This window comes from Phyllostomus discolor, chromosome 7 (genome assembly GCF_004126475.2).
Source record: "Phyllostomus discolor isolate MPI-MPIP mPhyDis1 chromosome 7, mPhyDis1.pri.v3, whole genome shotgun sequence".
NCBI lineage: Eukaryota > Metazoa > Chordata > Mammalia > Chiroptera > Phyllostomidae > Phyllostomus > Phyllostomus discolor.
Window position 1 is genome coordinate 20,059,565 of NC_040909.2, and position 16,365 is coordinate 20,075,929.

Consider the following 16,365-nt stretch of genomic DNA (forward strand, 5'->3'; position numbering starts at 1 on the left):
GCCCACCAGAGAGGAAGGAGCATGGCCTGAGATGGAAGACGGGCCAATGTCTTGTTTCATCAGGAAGCCCCTGCCCCAGCGCTGCTCCAGCCGGGCCCATGGGCAGCACCCTCCTCACGGGCAGCTCCGGCACCGAGTGCTTCCCCAGGATTAATATGCCCCTTGTTTGAAAGCAGGACATTTCATCTGGAGAAAAGAACACAGGCTCCACGAGATGGGTGACAGCCCGGGCGAGGCTGGCTCCCCCAGGGAGGGCCCTGCTGGAAGACACAGAGCCCGTGGTGGGCAGAGCTGGTTCTCCTCCGGGCAGCAGGGGCCCTCGCTGCCTGCCTTCAGCAAACACAACCGAGTATTTTTTCCTCTGCTTTCTGGGTGCTTCCTGGGAGCACCCTGCCTGAGGTTGCAGCTCTGAGAGGGTGGGTCTGAGCACCTGACATCCCAGGGGCACAGCCAGGGTCTCGTCCACTTCTCTCCTTGCCCCTGTGACCACCTAATCCAAGCCACCACTGCCCCTCTTTCCATGAGGACCTCTCAGCCTGTCGGTCATTCCCGCTCCTGCTCCTGCAGCCCCAGTGTGCTGTTCACAACGTTCATCCGAGAAGACTTCCCCTTCCCTGCTAAAATCCCTCTGACGGCTTGTAGCCACCTTTACATCCATCTGACCCAGACTTCTTCCTGTGGCCTCCATGGCCTCCCTTACCTACCTCAGCACTGTCCTCCCCCTAGCCCTACCCTCCAGCTTATTAACTTCTGGTTATGGCGGTCCTCTTTCTGAATCTCCAGCAACTCACTCTTGCTGCAAAGTGTCTGCACTGGCTGTTTGCACTTGACATTCACGCAGCTGACTTTTCCTACTCAGAGCTCAGAAAGCACGGTGAACACCACTTCCTAAAACCCAGGCCCATCTATCATAAAATACGCCCCCACATGCGCTGCCGTTCGTCTCTTTAAAGAATGACGCCTCATTCCCCTCCCTGGGGAGCGTGGGCCGCACCCGGTGACTTGATGCTAATGAAAGAATGCGGGGGAAGTGATGGGGACTTCAGAGACGAGGTCACGGCTTCCTTCTTTTTTGCTCTCTTAAATCTCTAGTGGCAGGGGCAGCTGGCTGACCTGTCGTGAGGACACCTAAGGGGCCCCATGGAGAGGGCCACGTGGCAGGGAATTGAGCCTACACAACACCAAACAGCACTAACTCACTGGCCAAACATAATACGCTACCTTGGAAGCAGCCCCTGCCCAGGACGTGGTTGCAGCCACTGAGCCAGAACCTCCCAGCTGAGTCTAGCCCTGACCTCCAGGGACTCTGTGAGATGGTAACAATGACAGTTGTAAGATGCTAACTTGCGTGGCAACTACTTATGCAGCAATAGATAACTACTACAACATACGTGCCTTGAACACACATCTCCCGGGAAGCTGAGTGCATTTTCCCTAAGTATATACCCGTGTCACCACCACCCAGATCAAAATGCTAATGGTTCTAGCACCCACAGGCTCCCTGGGCTCCTCCCGATCCAACCTCCTCCCCCAAAGTAACCAGTACTTTGATCTCTATTCCTGCAGATGAGTTGTGCCTGTTCTTGAACTTCGGATAAATGGAATCACACAGTACAGTCCCTCTTGAATCGGGCTTTTACTCTATAGCACATCTGTGGGATTTTCCAGGCTAGGGCCTGTGGCAATGGTTCTTTTTCGTTGCTGTGTAGTACTCCCCAGCCTGATCCATCCCCTGTTTCCTTTCCTCCACAGCACTGGCCCTCTCTGAGCTTATTGACTCATCGCCTTTGAAAAGATGAGCTCTTAGAAGAAGGCTGCTCTTTGTCACTTGGTCCCCTGCTGTTTTTTTCCCCAGTGGGGCAGCGTCATCCACATGGCAGGTGGCCAATGAAACTGCAGAATGAACTGGGTTCCCTCATCAGAATCTCTCCCACCTGGTAACCCCCGGAGGCCGGCATCCAGGGACTTCTAAGTTTTCAGGCAAAGGAGAAAGCTCAAATTGCTCACCGTTTCAGTCTGTGCGCTCATGATGTTTGGCACCTGGCGCTCTGCAGGTCCTGCGCTGCTCTGACTGTTTATCCCCCAGTGCTCGTGGGAACGGCGAAGTCGTGACAACAACAGCAATAACACACAGAGCTGCGCAGGGCCGTCTTCCCGGGCAGCGCACAGGACCTACTGTGCGAGCTCGCGGGAACGAAGTGTGCTCCCCAGTGGGGCCTGCCCCCAGCCTGCCTTTCCTGGGGAGGAAACGAGCTGGAGGCGAGAGGCTCGCCCGACTGGGACCCTCCCTAGGCCGGCCCTCCGGGAGCCGTTCTCGCGAGAGGCTGCGAGAAGTGCGCGGAATTCAACTCAGTAGCCGACGTTATGTAACTGCACGGATCCAAACTATTTTGGTTTCAACATGTAACCACTATAAAAATCATTAAGGAGATATTTTACATTTTTTAAATACTCGGTCTTGGAAATCAAGTGTGTGTGTTTACAATTGCGGCATTTAGAGCACGCCAGGGGCTCCGCAGCCACAGGCAGCGGGCGGCCACCGGACTGGACAGCACAGGTTCGCCTCGGGCGTGTGTCGCAGCTCAGCGCAGCTCCCCAGGACAATCTGGGCGTACCCAGTGTCGGCAGCCATGTAGCTATTTATGGGAGCACTTTCTTTTTAAAAAATAAAGATTTAATTAATTTATTTTTAGAGAGAGGGGAAGGCGTAGAGAGAGGGAGAGAAACACCAGTGTGTGGTTGCCTCTCGCACGGCCCACACTGGGGACCTGGCCCACAACCCAGGCATGTGCCCTCACTGGGAACTGAACCAGCGACCCTTTGGTTCACAGGCCGGCACTCAATCCACTGAGCCACACCCGTCAGAGCTAGAGGAGCACTTTGTATGTGCCAGGAACCTAGTGCTCCACATGCATTAACCCAGTCAATTCTCCCAACAGCCTCATGAGGGAGGCTATTATACCCATTTTACTGAAGGCATAACTGAGGCTTAGAGGAATCACATAGCTTCCTTAAAGTCATACAGCTTCTAAGTGGCAGAGCTGCGATTTGGCTCCAGTTCCCCGGGGACTCTGGCTCCACAGCCCACCCTCTAAACCACTACACTGATGGCCTCCCAGTGACTTCCAGTGACTGTGGGGCAGCTGCTGCACCCACAGGTGAGAAAGCCAAGGCTCAGAGGGACATAGGCCGTCCTCATGGTGGCACAGGCGGCCACAGGCGGTACCAAAGCCTGCGCTCCGGCTGTGGGCTCCGAGTCCAGAGCTCACTCCTCTCCAGGCAGGGGCCCTGTCTCCACCGAATCCTTGGGAAGGCAAGGAGGGACCGGGGGAATGGTCCTTCGTGGCTGCAGAATCACAGGAGCCCCAGGACCCCAGGAGCCACAAATCACGTTTGGAAGTGAGGCAGGGCGGTCACTGCTGCGTCACCAGAAGCAAGGCGCTGCAGTGACTGGCGGGGGAATGTTTTCCTCGGGGGGGGGGGGGGGGGGGTGAGGGCAGCAGGTGGTGGGACCCAGGGCAGCCCGTGTGTCCCCTGGGGGGAGGCCTCACACTTGAAGCTCCCGTAGACACAGTGCTCAGACGGCAGCTCGTATTCTGAAATTCCAGTTTTGACCTTGAATTCATTTGCCCATGCGCTTGTCCACCCTTTCACTCACAAATATCCACCGGATGCCTCTGCCGCGCCTGCAGTGCCGCCACAGTGGCCAAGCTCAGCGTGGCCCCTGCCCTCACTGAGCCAACAGTCCAGCATACAAGACACTCGTGACCACACTTCTAACTGACAGTGCCGTATGTCTTAAGCGCAACAGGAGAGACCAGTGGGGGCACGGTGAGAATCTAGGGCTGGTCAGAGAGAACTTTTCTGCAGTGGTGGCATTTAAATGCTGAGATGAGGAGGTGGCCAACGTGAAATTGTGGGGCTGAGGGTAGTAGCAGGAGGAGAAGGGAGGGTATTCCAGATTAAGGAACTTTTGGGGGAGCCCTGTGGGCCTCCCAGCTGGGCCTTGAGGGCCTTATCTGCTATTGGGGTGATAACAGAATGGCCTGGTGGCTCAGGGGGGCGGAACAGTAGTGTGTGAGGTAGCTGAGGTTTGTCACGCTCTGCACACTGTTCAAGGCCCTGTGCACTGCTCGCTCACTCTCCCCAGACCCTGAGAGGAAGCGTCTGTTATCTTCTTCGTTTTCAGTAGAGGAGATCGAAGCTCAGGGAGAAGTCATTTTCCCAAGGTCACACAGCTAGGAAGTACCAGAACCGGGTTCTGAACCCAGGCCAGCTGGCTTCAGAGCCCACACTCGGGCCTATGATCAGCAGCTGGGCCAAGCAAGGGAGGGTGGACAGATAGGCAGCCAGGCTGGGGAAGGGAGGGGAAGGAGACAAGTTTAAGATGAAAGTAGGAGCAGGCCTAGGGTGGCTCAAGGGCTGGGCTGCAAATTCTACGAGGGTAAGGATTCACCTCTCCTCTCCACCATATCTCCAGGGTCTGGCACATAGTAAGTGCTCATTAAATATGTGTGGGCTTTCTTCCTTCAACTCACACTTACTCATGCCATGTGACAAGGCAGCAAGAACAGTGGAAACAAAAGCCAGACCACGGCTCACCTCTGGTCAAAACCCAGTGACTCCTTAGGACACTGAGGATGAAAATCAACGTGCGGTCTCAGGCGCCGCTTTCCCTCGGACGAAGGCCCTGCCGCGCCCCTCACCCATTCCCCTCTGGGCATACCCACCTCCTCAGTGTTCCTCAACCTGCCGGAGCCCTCCCCCTCCTCCCTCCCCCTCCCCCCACCCTTGGGCCTTTGAACTCCACTCTCTGCAGGACCCCCTTCTACTTGCCCACCTCTCAGACCAGTGCCTGTCATGGGTCCCGCTCCTTCTGTCCTTTCATTCGGGCATCTTCAAAGGTCACTGGCTTCCCTAACCATGCTACAGAAACCACTCCTGCCCAGCTCACTCACACTCTGCCCCTTAACCCTGCTTCTACTTTTCTTTGTAGCACTTAAGGCATTGCCCAACCCTGGGCAGGGTAGCTCAGTCACTTGCAGCATCGTCTCGATGTGCCAAGGTTGCAGGTTCAATCCCTGGTCAGGGCATATACAAGGAGCAACCAATGATCGCATAAATAATACATGGAACGACAAATTGACATTTCTTTCTTTCTCTCTCTCTTTCTTTCTCCACCTTCCTCCCTCCCTTTCCTCTCTCTAAAAATCAATTAAAAAAAGACACTGCCTAATTTCCATCTCCCCCCAGTGGAAGGCCACCTCCACAAGGGCAGGGATTTGGGGTCTGTCTCGTTGACTTCTCTGTCATCAGAGCCTAGAGCAGTGCCTGACACACAGCAGGTCCTCGGTGACTGTTTGTAGAGGGAAGGGGGGAAGAAGGACGGGAGGAGGGTGGGCGGGAGAGGAGAGAAACCAGAGGGTCAGACAGCTTAGCTTCAAGGGTTGTTTCCTATGATTTTACGTTGAGAGAGAATTGATCCTAATTACACGCAGAGAAGAGGCAGCCTAGAGGGAGGGGAGGAGACACAGATGGAGAAGAGAGAGGAGTGAGCCGGATGGAAAACTAGAGGACAGAACTCAGGCGAAGGGACTGCCCTCGGGGGCTCCCGTCCTTGTCCTGAACACTGACCGAGGATGCCCAGCCCTTGGGTGACGAATGGAATGTAAAGTTCTACCTACAATTGTTTTGAAGAGCAAGCCCATCTTACCAGGGACCTTCTGCCTACACTTGGTCCCTGCTGGAAATCCTGAAACTCACAGCCAGGCCTCAGCCTCCCTCCGCCGGCCTCTCGAGGGAAGCCTGGCTGTGGGCTAAAGGCTACCCTTCCCCTGGGGCCCCTGCCCTGAGGGCCTCCCAGCTCGTGATTATAGGCCAGTGCCCCCTCCTGGGCCTCGGCAGAATGACCGGCTCCGGGAGCACATACGTGTCCCCAGCATGGTGCCGGCCCCACAGACGGGTGAGCATCAGGACAGGCCACACCCAGCACAACACACTGGTGGCTGGGAATGGGTGGCACTAGGTCACAGCTAGTAACCCGTGGCACATCCTTGACTTTCCCTTCTAGGGGCTGAGAACCACCTCCACCTGGGTCTGTCTGTCAGCCCTTCTGGTCTGTCTGTCTCACTCTGCCCATATATCCATGGCTTAGATGAGAAGATTCTTCTGGACGCTCAGCCAGTTGACATTCGCATCCAAAAGACGTTCTTTGATGTTGTGCGTTTTCAGGATCTTGTGATTCGTTCCTTTTGCTACAAATTCGTGGAGATGAGCTCTTATCTGGGGCAAATGAGATAAGTGTTCTTTCTGCTTTGTGTCACATGACTGTAAAAGGTCTCTGCCCCTCCCTGGGCTGCTGCCGGTTTTGTCCCTGCTCTCAGGATCACTGACTGGGACTGACAGCATGTCCCTTTGTATCTGTGACCATATTTACACCCATTTAAGGAACTGCCATAGTTAATGCCTTATTCATTTGTATTTCTATTTCACATACCAGTAAACTGAGGCTTGGAGAGGTTAGGTAACTTGACAAAGTTCACAGTATTAGTTCCTGTCTCCCTGTCTCCACCGAGGGGCTGAGGGCTGAGTCTGGGCTCCGTGAGCGAACCCGGGAGCACCGTGGGCGTCCGTGTGAATGTGAGATGTGCAAAGGTGGCTGCTGGAAGTTGGAGGGGATTTTAAGAGGGGATCTGAGCCCCCTGATCGTGAAGCAATAGCATTGTGGAAACGGGACACTTCCTGGAGGATCTCAAAGCGTCCTGCTCACTCCACCTTTCCCAAAGGCCAGAGTCGAGGGACTTGCACACTGTCACTACGTGGCAGCTGGACCCAATGGGAACTGAGAAATGAGCAGAGGCCAGAGTCGGAACCTGAGCATCAAGAAGGCTCTGGGTCCTGCTGGCTGGCCGAGTGATGCAGGGGACTCAAGATTCCGCAGCCTTCCCTGGTGCAGACACTGACAAGCTGTGTGCCACGTCACCTGTCACTCAGCCACTCTTGGCCTCTGGGGGACCTCTTTCTAATCATGTGGCAATTACTCCTGTCTCCACTAATATCTTGGGGGAGTTCTGAGGCTTAGGGGAAATTCTACTGAGTGCTCCATTTCAAGCATTGTGAGCAGAGCATTAAAAGATTGATTATCTACTAGATCATTATTAATATTGTTACTGATTTGTGCTAGTAATCTCTGGTGGTCTGGCTGGTTCTCTCCCTGTGACCCACACTTCTCACACCACACCCTGCATCTTCTCCTCTCGTGTCTGCACTTCTCATGGTTTGGGAATCCAAAGATTTGAGTCCTGAGTTTAGGCTCTGGCACTCACCTGAGCTGGGCGACTCGCCCAGCCTCTAGCTCCTTCTCTGTAAAATGGGCTGAATCTCTAACCCTGGGCTCACCGAGTTGTGTGAGGTGCGGATGGGCTGAGGTTTACAAATGCTACAGGGTGTGGGAATGGAACAAACTGATGTTGCTCTGATGTTTTGTTTTGTTTTTTTCTGAATGTTCCCAGGTTCATTCCAAAGCCTCTGATTTTATGAGAAGAAAAAATAACATGTATACTCTCAGATTCTTGGCACCCGTAGGTTACTGAGTCATCATTACCACTCTTCCTCGAATCCCACTCGCAAGCAGAAAGACACAAACATTCAAGCTTCCTGCACAACTGCCCCATCCAGGGCTCTCCTCCTCCTGAGCAGGATGGTGTGTGTGTTTAATTACAGTGAGTACCGGTGTTTGCTTTGCAGAATTGTTTATACCCAAAGCTATGAGAGATGTAATAAAAAGAAAAATCTATGCTTTTAAAGTACCTCAAGAGCTCATTTTCCCGTCCCTATCTTCTGATGTCTCCCTGGGGGCCAGCCTCCCACCCATGTCCCCCAGAGGCCTATTGGCACCCACTCCCCCAGGAAAACCTCCCTGGACAGAACTGACTGCACCATCCCTGTGTCCCCACCAGGGGGACAGTGGGCATCCAGCCAGCAGAGACCCACAGGGGACGAGTTGTGACAGCGTCCTCACCCATCCCAAGGCTCTCGGAGCCACAGCGTGAGAACAGCAGGAAGTGGAGGGGCATCAGGGATCCACTTCGCACCTCTGGGGAAACAGAGGCCCACGGAAGGAAAAGACTTTTGCAGGACCACCTGATCTCACGCCAGGGGGTGGAACAAGGCTGCTGTGTGCCACCTCCGGTCGCTCTAGCCTGGAGGCCTTTCAAAGACCCACAGGGCTGTCCTGTGGAGGGGGCTGTGGGTGAGCAAGCTGTCACTGAAGGCTGGTGACCAAGACTGGCCGGACCTTCTTTCCAAGGCCATGCACTGGGTAGGCGGGGTTGGAAGGTTCTGTCCAACCCAGTGGGTCTCTGAGCACCTGTGAGCAACCGCACTGAGAGGCAGGCAGGGAGGACGGAGCTCGGTGTGCCAAGGAGGTGGCAGGAAGCAAGGCTGGGGGAAGTGAAGCCTCAGGAGATCTTCACAGCATCTCAGTCCCCACTTCGCCCACCCGACCCCCTGACTGAGTTCAGAAGGGCACATACCAGGATGTCCAGGCAGGCGGCCTTCAGCAGGGTGATTTGGTCCGCGATGGTCAAGCTGGTGAAGCCTGGCAGGCGCTTCGCAAACTCCACGATCTTAATAATGCACTTGGTGGCCAGTTCACTGAATTTGTCCCAGAGGCCCAGGTCCAGTCGGACTCGATGGTCAGCACTGGAATTCTAAGAGGGAGAGAAAACACCATAGTTTCGGGGGAGCCCAGTGGGAGGTGGGGAACTCAACACATTTCCTGTGAACGTGCTGGCGTTTCATTCTTGACCAGGGAGCTTCCTGGTGGGATGGCTGGGTTTTGCCCTGTCCCACTGGGTCTTTAAGTTACAGATAAGAGGATTTCTCTGTGCAATTATTCCAGCTGATACATGGAGAAAGAATGGAATAAGGAGTCACCATGTTATAACTCCGATGGATTGATGGCTCTAGGCATTGACCATTAGTGGTTGTTATTATATATATATTTTTAAAGATTTTATTTATTTTTAGAGAGGGAAGGGAAGGAGAGAGAGAGAGAGAAACATCAATGTGTGGTTGCTGGGGGCCGTGGCCTGCAGCCCAGGCATGTACCCTGACTGGAATCGAACCTGCGACACTTTGGTTCGCAGCCCGTGCTCAATCCACTGAGCTATGCCAGCCAGGGCTTATATTTTTTAATATACTATCTTTTTAGAGGCGGCCTGCCATCTGGGTGTCCTGATGGAAACACGTAGCCCCACCTATGAAACAGCCAAACCAGAAGCACCGCGAGCCTCTAGCTCTAACTGCAGGAAACTCAGGAGACGGAGGAACGTGCTGCACTACACCGAGGGGGTGGGACTGTCAACCTCCAGGAAGCAGGACACCCCATAAACCCAACGAACTGGTTTCTTCAACAACTGTACTGCAAGGGGAGTAAAGAAATGGCAGGAGAAACCTACAGATTAAAAGTGACTCCGCCCAGACGCTCGTTAACGGATGGATGGATAAACTGGGACACGACCAGGCGGTGGGCAGAGACGACAAGCAAAGACCCTGTGACAGGGACAAACACACACACATCGCGCTCAGTGAAAGAGAGCAGACACAGCAGCCTACACACAGAGGGACTCCATTCGTATGGCATTCTGAAAGTGGCACAACTACGGTGACGGAGAGCAGACCAGAGGTGTCCAGGTGGGGGACAGCTGAGCATGAAGGTGTCCAGGTGGGGGACTCGGTGGAGTGATGGAAATGGCCCACATCTTGTGACACGGTGAGGAAATGACGCAGATAAGGAAAACGGTGACAGGTATACGAGGAAATTTGAGATATTGAGGTGTAATCTTTTTATTCCAGAAGGAGTAAGACAGCATATCATTTGTTTGCAGAAGGGTCTGTCATTTAGGACACATTAAAATACTTACAGACCAAATAAGGTGCTTGTCATTTTCTTTCAAATCACATGTAATGGGTAGAGTGTGTATGAGGGCGGAGAGGGGAGGGAAACGAGATTGGCTGTGGAGGGATCACGGGTGTTTATTATTCTATTCTCTCTGCTCTCACATGAAGTGTGCGATTTTACATAATAAAATAAAAGGTAAAAACCTGACAATGATAAAGAAAAACGGAACTACTGCCACAACAAAGTTTAGGCTCTCAGAGGTCCTCAGTGTTGTGACAGTCACATGCCCACCTCACGCGGTGCTCCCTGTCCCACGACCAGTTCAGGCCCCCACGGAGAGGCAGGGCCAGGCTCTGCGGGCAGGTGCGGGCAGCATGATGGTGTAGGCAGTGCAACGGCATGGCACAGAGGGGCTCTCGAGGGGCCGCCCCTGGACACCGCAGCTGCCCCTCCCTGTGCTTCCCAGGGAGGACCGGCCTCCTCACCTCTCAGCAGCTTCCACTCTGAGGCCCAGGCACCTGCAGAGTCCCTCATCTCAGATGGCCACAGACTATTCAAGGGGAGCCCTTCCCCTCATCCCAGCAGAAGGCCAGTGGATTTCAGTCCAAACCTCTGCACCTACCGGTTGGGTCCCTGTGTCCATTCAAATACTCCTTCTTTTGTTCACTCACTCATCTTCCTCCTTTCATCCCCCTCTCTCTCTGTTCCTTGAATGTTTCCTGACCCACCTCCACATAGCCAGGGGCTGGGGTCTCATGGCTGAACACACCAGACCGCCTCCACCCTTAGCGGGCTTAGGTGCCTGCTGCCTTCGGAGCCTCACCAGGGCCAACCTCCACCGGCAGCCTTCACTCCTCACCCCGAGCCCCACAACCACACGGGGAAGAAGAGGCTGTTAGTTTCACTGTGAGATGCAGCGCGTCCATCTCAGACAGCTGAGGTGACTTGCCAAGGGAAGGCTGGAAGCGGATCCCGGGTCCACCTGATCCCCAAACCTGGCCTTTTCCTTTACTTGTCTGACAGATGTGACCTCCTGCATGACATACCCTCTCTTCACACCTCTGTCTCTGCATCTGTAAACAGGGATGCATGCCACCTGCCCGCAAAGGCTGCTGGGAAGTATAAGCAGGATCCCAGAGGGAAGGAAGCAAATGGTGCCTGGTGTGTTCTTGGGGTTTGAACAGTGTTGGATCCCTTTCCTCATCACCCCTCCTGCCCATGGCACGGCTGGGGGGTGCTCAGTCCACAGCAATGACTGCCTTCTCCACTCTCCTGCACAGGTAACACGGCCAGCAACATCCCCATACTGGGCCCACTCTCCTGCTCATTATAGGCCCCAACCTCTCTTTCTTCATGTAATCCATATAGAGGACACTCACAGTGCATACAGGAATTAGGCCACCACTAAGAACTCGACGAAAATTGCTGAAGGTCTCAGCTTCTGGTTAGAACCACACTCCAACGTACCCAAGAAAGTGGCTTTGACTTTGTTTCCGTTTCCTTTTCTTTCTGAAATCTTCAGCAGGATCGCTGGTGTGATGGCGTGCAGTGGCCATCCTGCATCTCTGTCTTCCTGCCTTCCTCTTTGTTCTGCCTCCAGAGCCATTTGGGGCACTGCTCCTCCTTTCCTCTCAGCCCTTGGGGTTTTAGGAGGGGCAATAGAACCCCCTCAGGTGCAGGGAGGGCACTTGACTCTGGTCTGGCTAATCAGAGTGGTCCCTCCTCCTGGCTACAGTGATTGGATCAGGAAAGAGCAGATAGCCCAGAGCTGGCCAATGAGGCTTAATTCTGAGACTTTTGTTGGAACAACTGGGGAAGCAAAGTTCTCCATCAGTGAGGGCCACCAGTTACCAGGGGCTTGCAGGGGCCTTCCAAACAACGAAGCCAACTCAGAGGAAAGCCGAGATGAACCATGAAGAGAAAGACAGTGGCCCTGTCCTAAAGATACTGAGCTGCTGGATCCAGCTATGCCTGATTCATACAGGAGGTTTTTTGTTTTTGTTTTTCTTTTAAATTGAAGTTGATTCAAGGGTGGTTTCTATCACCAGAAACAGGAAGAATTCTAATGTGCAGTTATAGCTTAAGACGGTTTAGGTCTGAGAGTTTCATAATATGCCCCACCCCACCCCAGAATGTGTCAAGACCTAGAGAAGAGGTCCCCACTGCCACCACCCTAGTCTGAACCACCATCACCTCCTGCCTGGATCCTTGTAACAGCCTCCTCACCTCACCCTGGCCTCCTCACAGACTTTTCTTACCAAAGGACTAAAGGAAACCTTTTAAAACACAAGTCAGACCAAGTCACTGTGCTGCTTAAAATCTCTCGTGATTTGTCACTCAGACTAAAAGTCAATGTCATTTCAATGGCCTGCAAGGCCCTCCCAGATCTGGCTCCTGCTCTCTGATCTCCTCCCACCCTCTCCCCAGCCTACCCACCCCTAGCCACATGGGTCTCCTGGCTCTCTCTGAACAGGTGGGGCATGTGCCTGCTTCTGGGCCTTTGCACTGGCTGTTCCCTCCACTGGGATTGCTGTTCCCTCCACTGGGATTGCTCTTCCCCAGGTATCTGTGCGATGTTCTCCCTCATTCCTTCAAGTCTATGCTCAATGTCACTTTCCCTGAGGCCTCGCAGCTGCTCTCCTGCCGATGACAGACCCCTCGTGCTAACTACAACAGAAAACACACATGTGAATTTTCAAAATGCCCTAGTACTCAGTTAACCTCCTTTCTACATGTAAATCTGTGTGTTCTCTCTCTTCATTTCTGTTCATCCTCATATTCCTACATCCATTGAAGGTTTACTGCTTCTACCACGTAAGAATTAAGCGAGCTGTTGACGTTTAAGATAAACGTGGCATGAAAAAAATAGGTTTTTCTTCCAAAAAAATATTTTTTATCATGGCCCATTAAAGTAATGAAAATTGGGTATATTACACAGAATTTTTTAAAAAGTATTGTTCACTTGAATTTATTTGGAGGTTGGTATTTCATAAATTATAAACTGATAGATTGTATTTTTTTAAAGGAATGGGCATCTCCCAGTATTTTATTTGTAATTTGGACTTCTGAAAAATTTCTCTTTACACATGTAAAATTATTTGCACCGTTTTTCAGGAGAAGAAAATAAGTGCTGCCTTATAACCTCAACTACACTATAAGTAGCCTAGTTTTTGTATTTTCAATATGTGTTGTTCTGATGTCAGGACATCAGATGTTGTCCTGATGGCAAGATACTGTATGCAGGTGATGCCTGCATACAGTATCTTGCCGTGTACAATGCGCACCCACATTTCTGTGCACACTATACACAGGATTATCATACCCATTATTATACCATTATGTAATCATTACACCCACGTATAATGTGCATCCTTACTTTTCCCTCAAAAATTTGGGCAAAGCAGGGCACATCAAACCCAGCAAAATACAGTATATTTTCCTTAATGTTAGATAATAATTTCTACTTTTCAATAGATACTGGTGTTTCCTGTATTGAATTTAAGAAACCATTTCAAGAATTGGAAAAAGTAAAAGATTACTGATAAAGGATATGTAATTAAAGAGAATTTACTTTCAGCGCCCCACACCTCCTCCAAAAGGAAAACTGCAGATGCCCCACCCATGCTACACCGATGCTGCCCTGCCCTGCCCGCTGTTCCCACAACTGCTCCCTTAGTACACCCCGCCGTTCTCTTGTCACACAGCAGCTTCTAGTCCATTTTACATTGCCGGATGTCAGTGCCCACAACAGTGCCTAGTACATAGCAGGGGCTCAGAAAAATCTTTGCTGAACGAATCGATGAGCGAATGAAGTTCCACCAGTCCTTATTTGTTTAAAATGACGCCAAACAACTAACGTATTAAGCACGAGGCTCCCCTAGGCTGTGGATCCCTGCTGCCTACAAAGGCAGAACTGAACCATCCAAGGACAGGCAAGGCTCCCAGGCCTGGCACCGAACCTCCGACAAAAGCACAAGGGGCACTTGAAAAAAAACATGGAATTATCTTCTGGAGGGTGGGTGCCTTGTAGTACAGGCTTCCCCCACGAGGTGAGTGTTCTAGGAATCCACCGTATCAGTGTACCAGCTGGTGTTGTTGTGAGAGGCTGGGTTTGGCTTCAATGAATTTTTTTTTGAAGACTCTTTCAAAGCATTCGCCCATTTCATGATGGGTGATTTATGAGTGCACCTGTTCACAGTGCCCTGAGTATTCAGAAGTTTTTGACCAAAATTGGCATGCACCCTATGCCCCACCCTCCCTATTCACCAGATCTCACCCTGAGCAACATTTTTTTGTTTGTTTCACCAAAGAAAAAAGTCCTCAAAAGGAAATGTTTTGATGATGTGGAAGAGGTGAAACAAAAAATGGCAGAAGTACTAAAAGGCATCAAAATTGACAAGTTTGAAAACTGTTTTGAGCAGTGGAAAAAATGTCTTGATAGGTGTACTGCATCAAACGGAGAGTATTTTGGAGGTGACTGAAGTTCAAATGTGTAAGAATAACTACACAGTTTTTTTAATAAATAAATTCTGATTTTTGGGGGCCCCTCTGTGAGTAGTTTGGTGAAGGGTACTATGCATCCCAGCGGATGCTTTTAATTTCTCACCTCAGTGGAAATCAGTTCACGGAGTTGATAGAGCTAGCTATTGTTTTTAATGTTGGCGAGGAAAGAAACATTTGCCTAAGGGATGCCACAGAGGCCCTCCAAAAGCTGGTGGCCAACATCGCCTTCTGCAACAGCCTCTGAGGACAGTAGGCAGGCACCTTCCAGATTTATTGTATCGCTTCCTCAAGGACCCGGAGGAACACCGTGCGCTCAGGGGAACGTGGGATCAAGATGTGTGCCATTCGGGCTGTAATTAAATTTAATAGGCAGTTTATCCGGTTCAGAGGCAGACGTGATTGAGAGGGACAGAGAGGCGAGCCTACTGCGGGAGATCATTTTAAAATGCAAGATCCATCTGGGAGAAAAGACATCGCCCCAACCCGGCAAGTGTGTACAAAATCTTCACCGGCATCATCCGAGGTTACTTCATCACACACGGGGCGAGAGCGGGAGAAGCCTGCGGCACCTTCTATTAAAAATAATGCACAGGCATCTGTACAGCATGTAAATCTCACTCACTATTATGCAAACTGAAGGGAAGAGGCAGTTAATAAAACACAAAATAACCTGGTGTTTTATTAGGCCAGGTGCTGGATTCATAGGCATGAGGTTTAAAATGGCTTATGTATTATCTTCCAGCTGTGGCAGATCTAGAGCGTGGCTTGGTTCAGTGGGTAATGAAGGCGGTTATAGGGAGCGTGGAGGAGGAAGTGTGGGTTTTCGGCAGCCTTTCTGAAACTGGGGGAGAGGGCGGCAAGGAGAGGGACACGTGGGGTGCTGAGCAAAGGCCCTTTTGGGCAGCTAAGGAGGAGAGGCAAAGCAGAGAGGCAGGCCTTCCCCAAACTCACCATTGTGCCTTCAGCCTGGAGGGAAGCCCCTCTCCAGGCAGGAGCTCCAGTTGCCTTCCCAGAATGCTATGCAGCAGGGGATCCGATGGAGGGCACGCCCTGAGGCCCGCCCTCCCCACCCCAGGGCCATCTTCAGCAGCTGAAAAGCCCAACTCCACTATGGAGTCCAGTGAAATGGCCACATTTTTCATGCCACAGAACCCCTTTCTTGTGCAGTCATGGTTCTCTGCCGAGTGCTGCTTTTCTGACTGGCCTTGCCCTCAGAACGAGACCCAAAAATGCAGGTGGAACCACCAGTGTCTACAAAATCCCACCTGCAGCAGCTGCTGGGCACTACAGTGGTTTCATCAGGACTGTTTCTTGTCTTTGAAGTAAAGAGGAACATGTATTTCTTAAAAGGAAGAAAGAGTTAAGGTTCCCTAGGAAAATGGGCACAAACCCTGGGGTGGCCTCCTTCTTCCCTCGGCCTGAAGTTCCCACCCTGGAGCATCCTGAGAGGCTGATGTCCGTTCCGAGTCTATCTGCAGAAGGGTCCTGTCACCCTTCTCCACTTTGTGTTTCTCATGAAACAACCCCTCCTTGGGCTTACCTCAGCCAGGCACTGTTGTGAGTGCTTCCCAGCAAACTCCCTCTCATTCTCACAACGCCCTCACGAGCTGGGGCCAGCTGTCATCCTGTGTGGCTGACTGGGGGCTGAGGCTCAGAGAAGTTAAGTAATTGGTCCAAGATGCCCCAGCAGCTTGACAGAAGGCACAGAATCCACAGGGGAGGGCCGGGCTCCAGCATCCACCTCCCCACCGCCTCCCACCTCTTGCACTTGGGCCATCACATGGGCCTTCTCCTTCCTGGCCTGAACGTCTGGTCTCCTAAGTCCTGTTGTAGCCTTTGTGATCTCCCTCCTGGTTGGAAGTTCTGGATGCTTCCCAGAGGCAGTGGAGAGATGCCCAGCCTCGCTAGGGAGAGAACGTCATGTGCCAGGCCAGCATCTCTTTGTGGTCAACCCACAG

The 16,365-nt window shown here is 52.1% G+C and overlaps 1 protein-coding gene across 4 annotated transcripts in view; it reads right to left on the reverse strand.

The window, feature by feature from the left end:
- Window positions 1-16,365, reverse strand: part of RARB (retinoic acid receptor beta) — a 359,212-nt gene that overhangs the window by 7,255 nt on the left and 335,592 nt on the right. For all 4 annotated transcript variants that reach the window (XM_028517843.2, XM_028517844.2, XM_028517847.2 and 1 more), the window contains exon 5: window positions 8,535-8,711. In XM_028517843.2, the coding sequence (XP_028373644.1) occupies window positions 8,535-8,711 (177 nt within the window). The remainder of the gene's footprint in view (window positions 1-8,534; window positions 8,712-16,365) is intronic.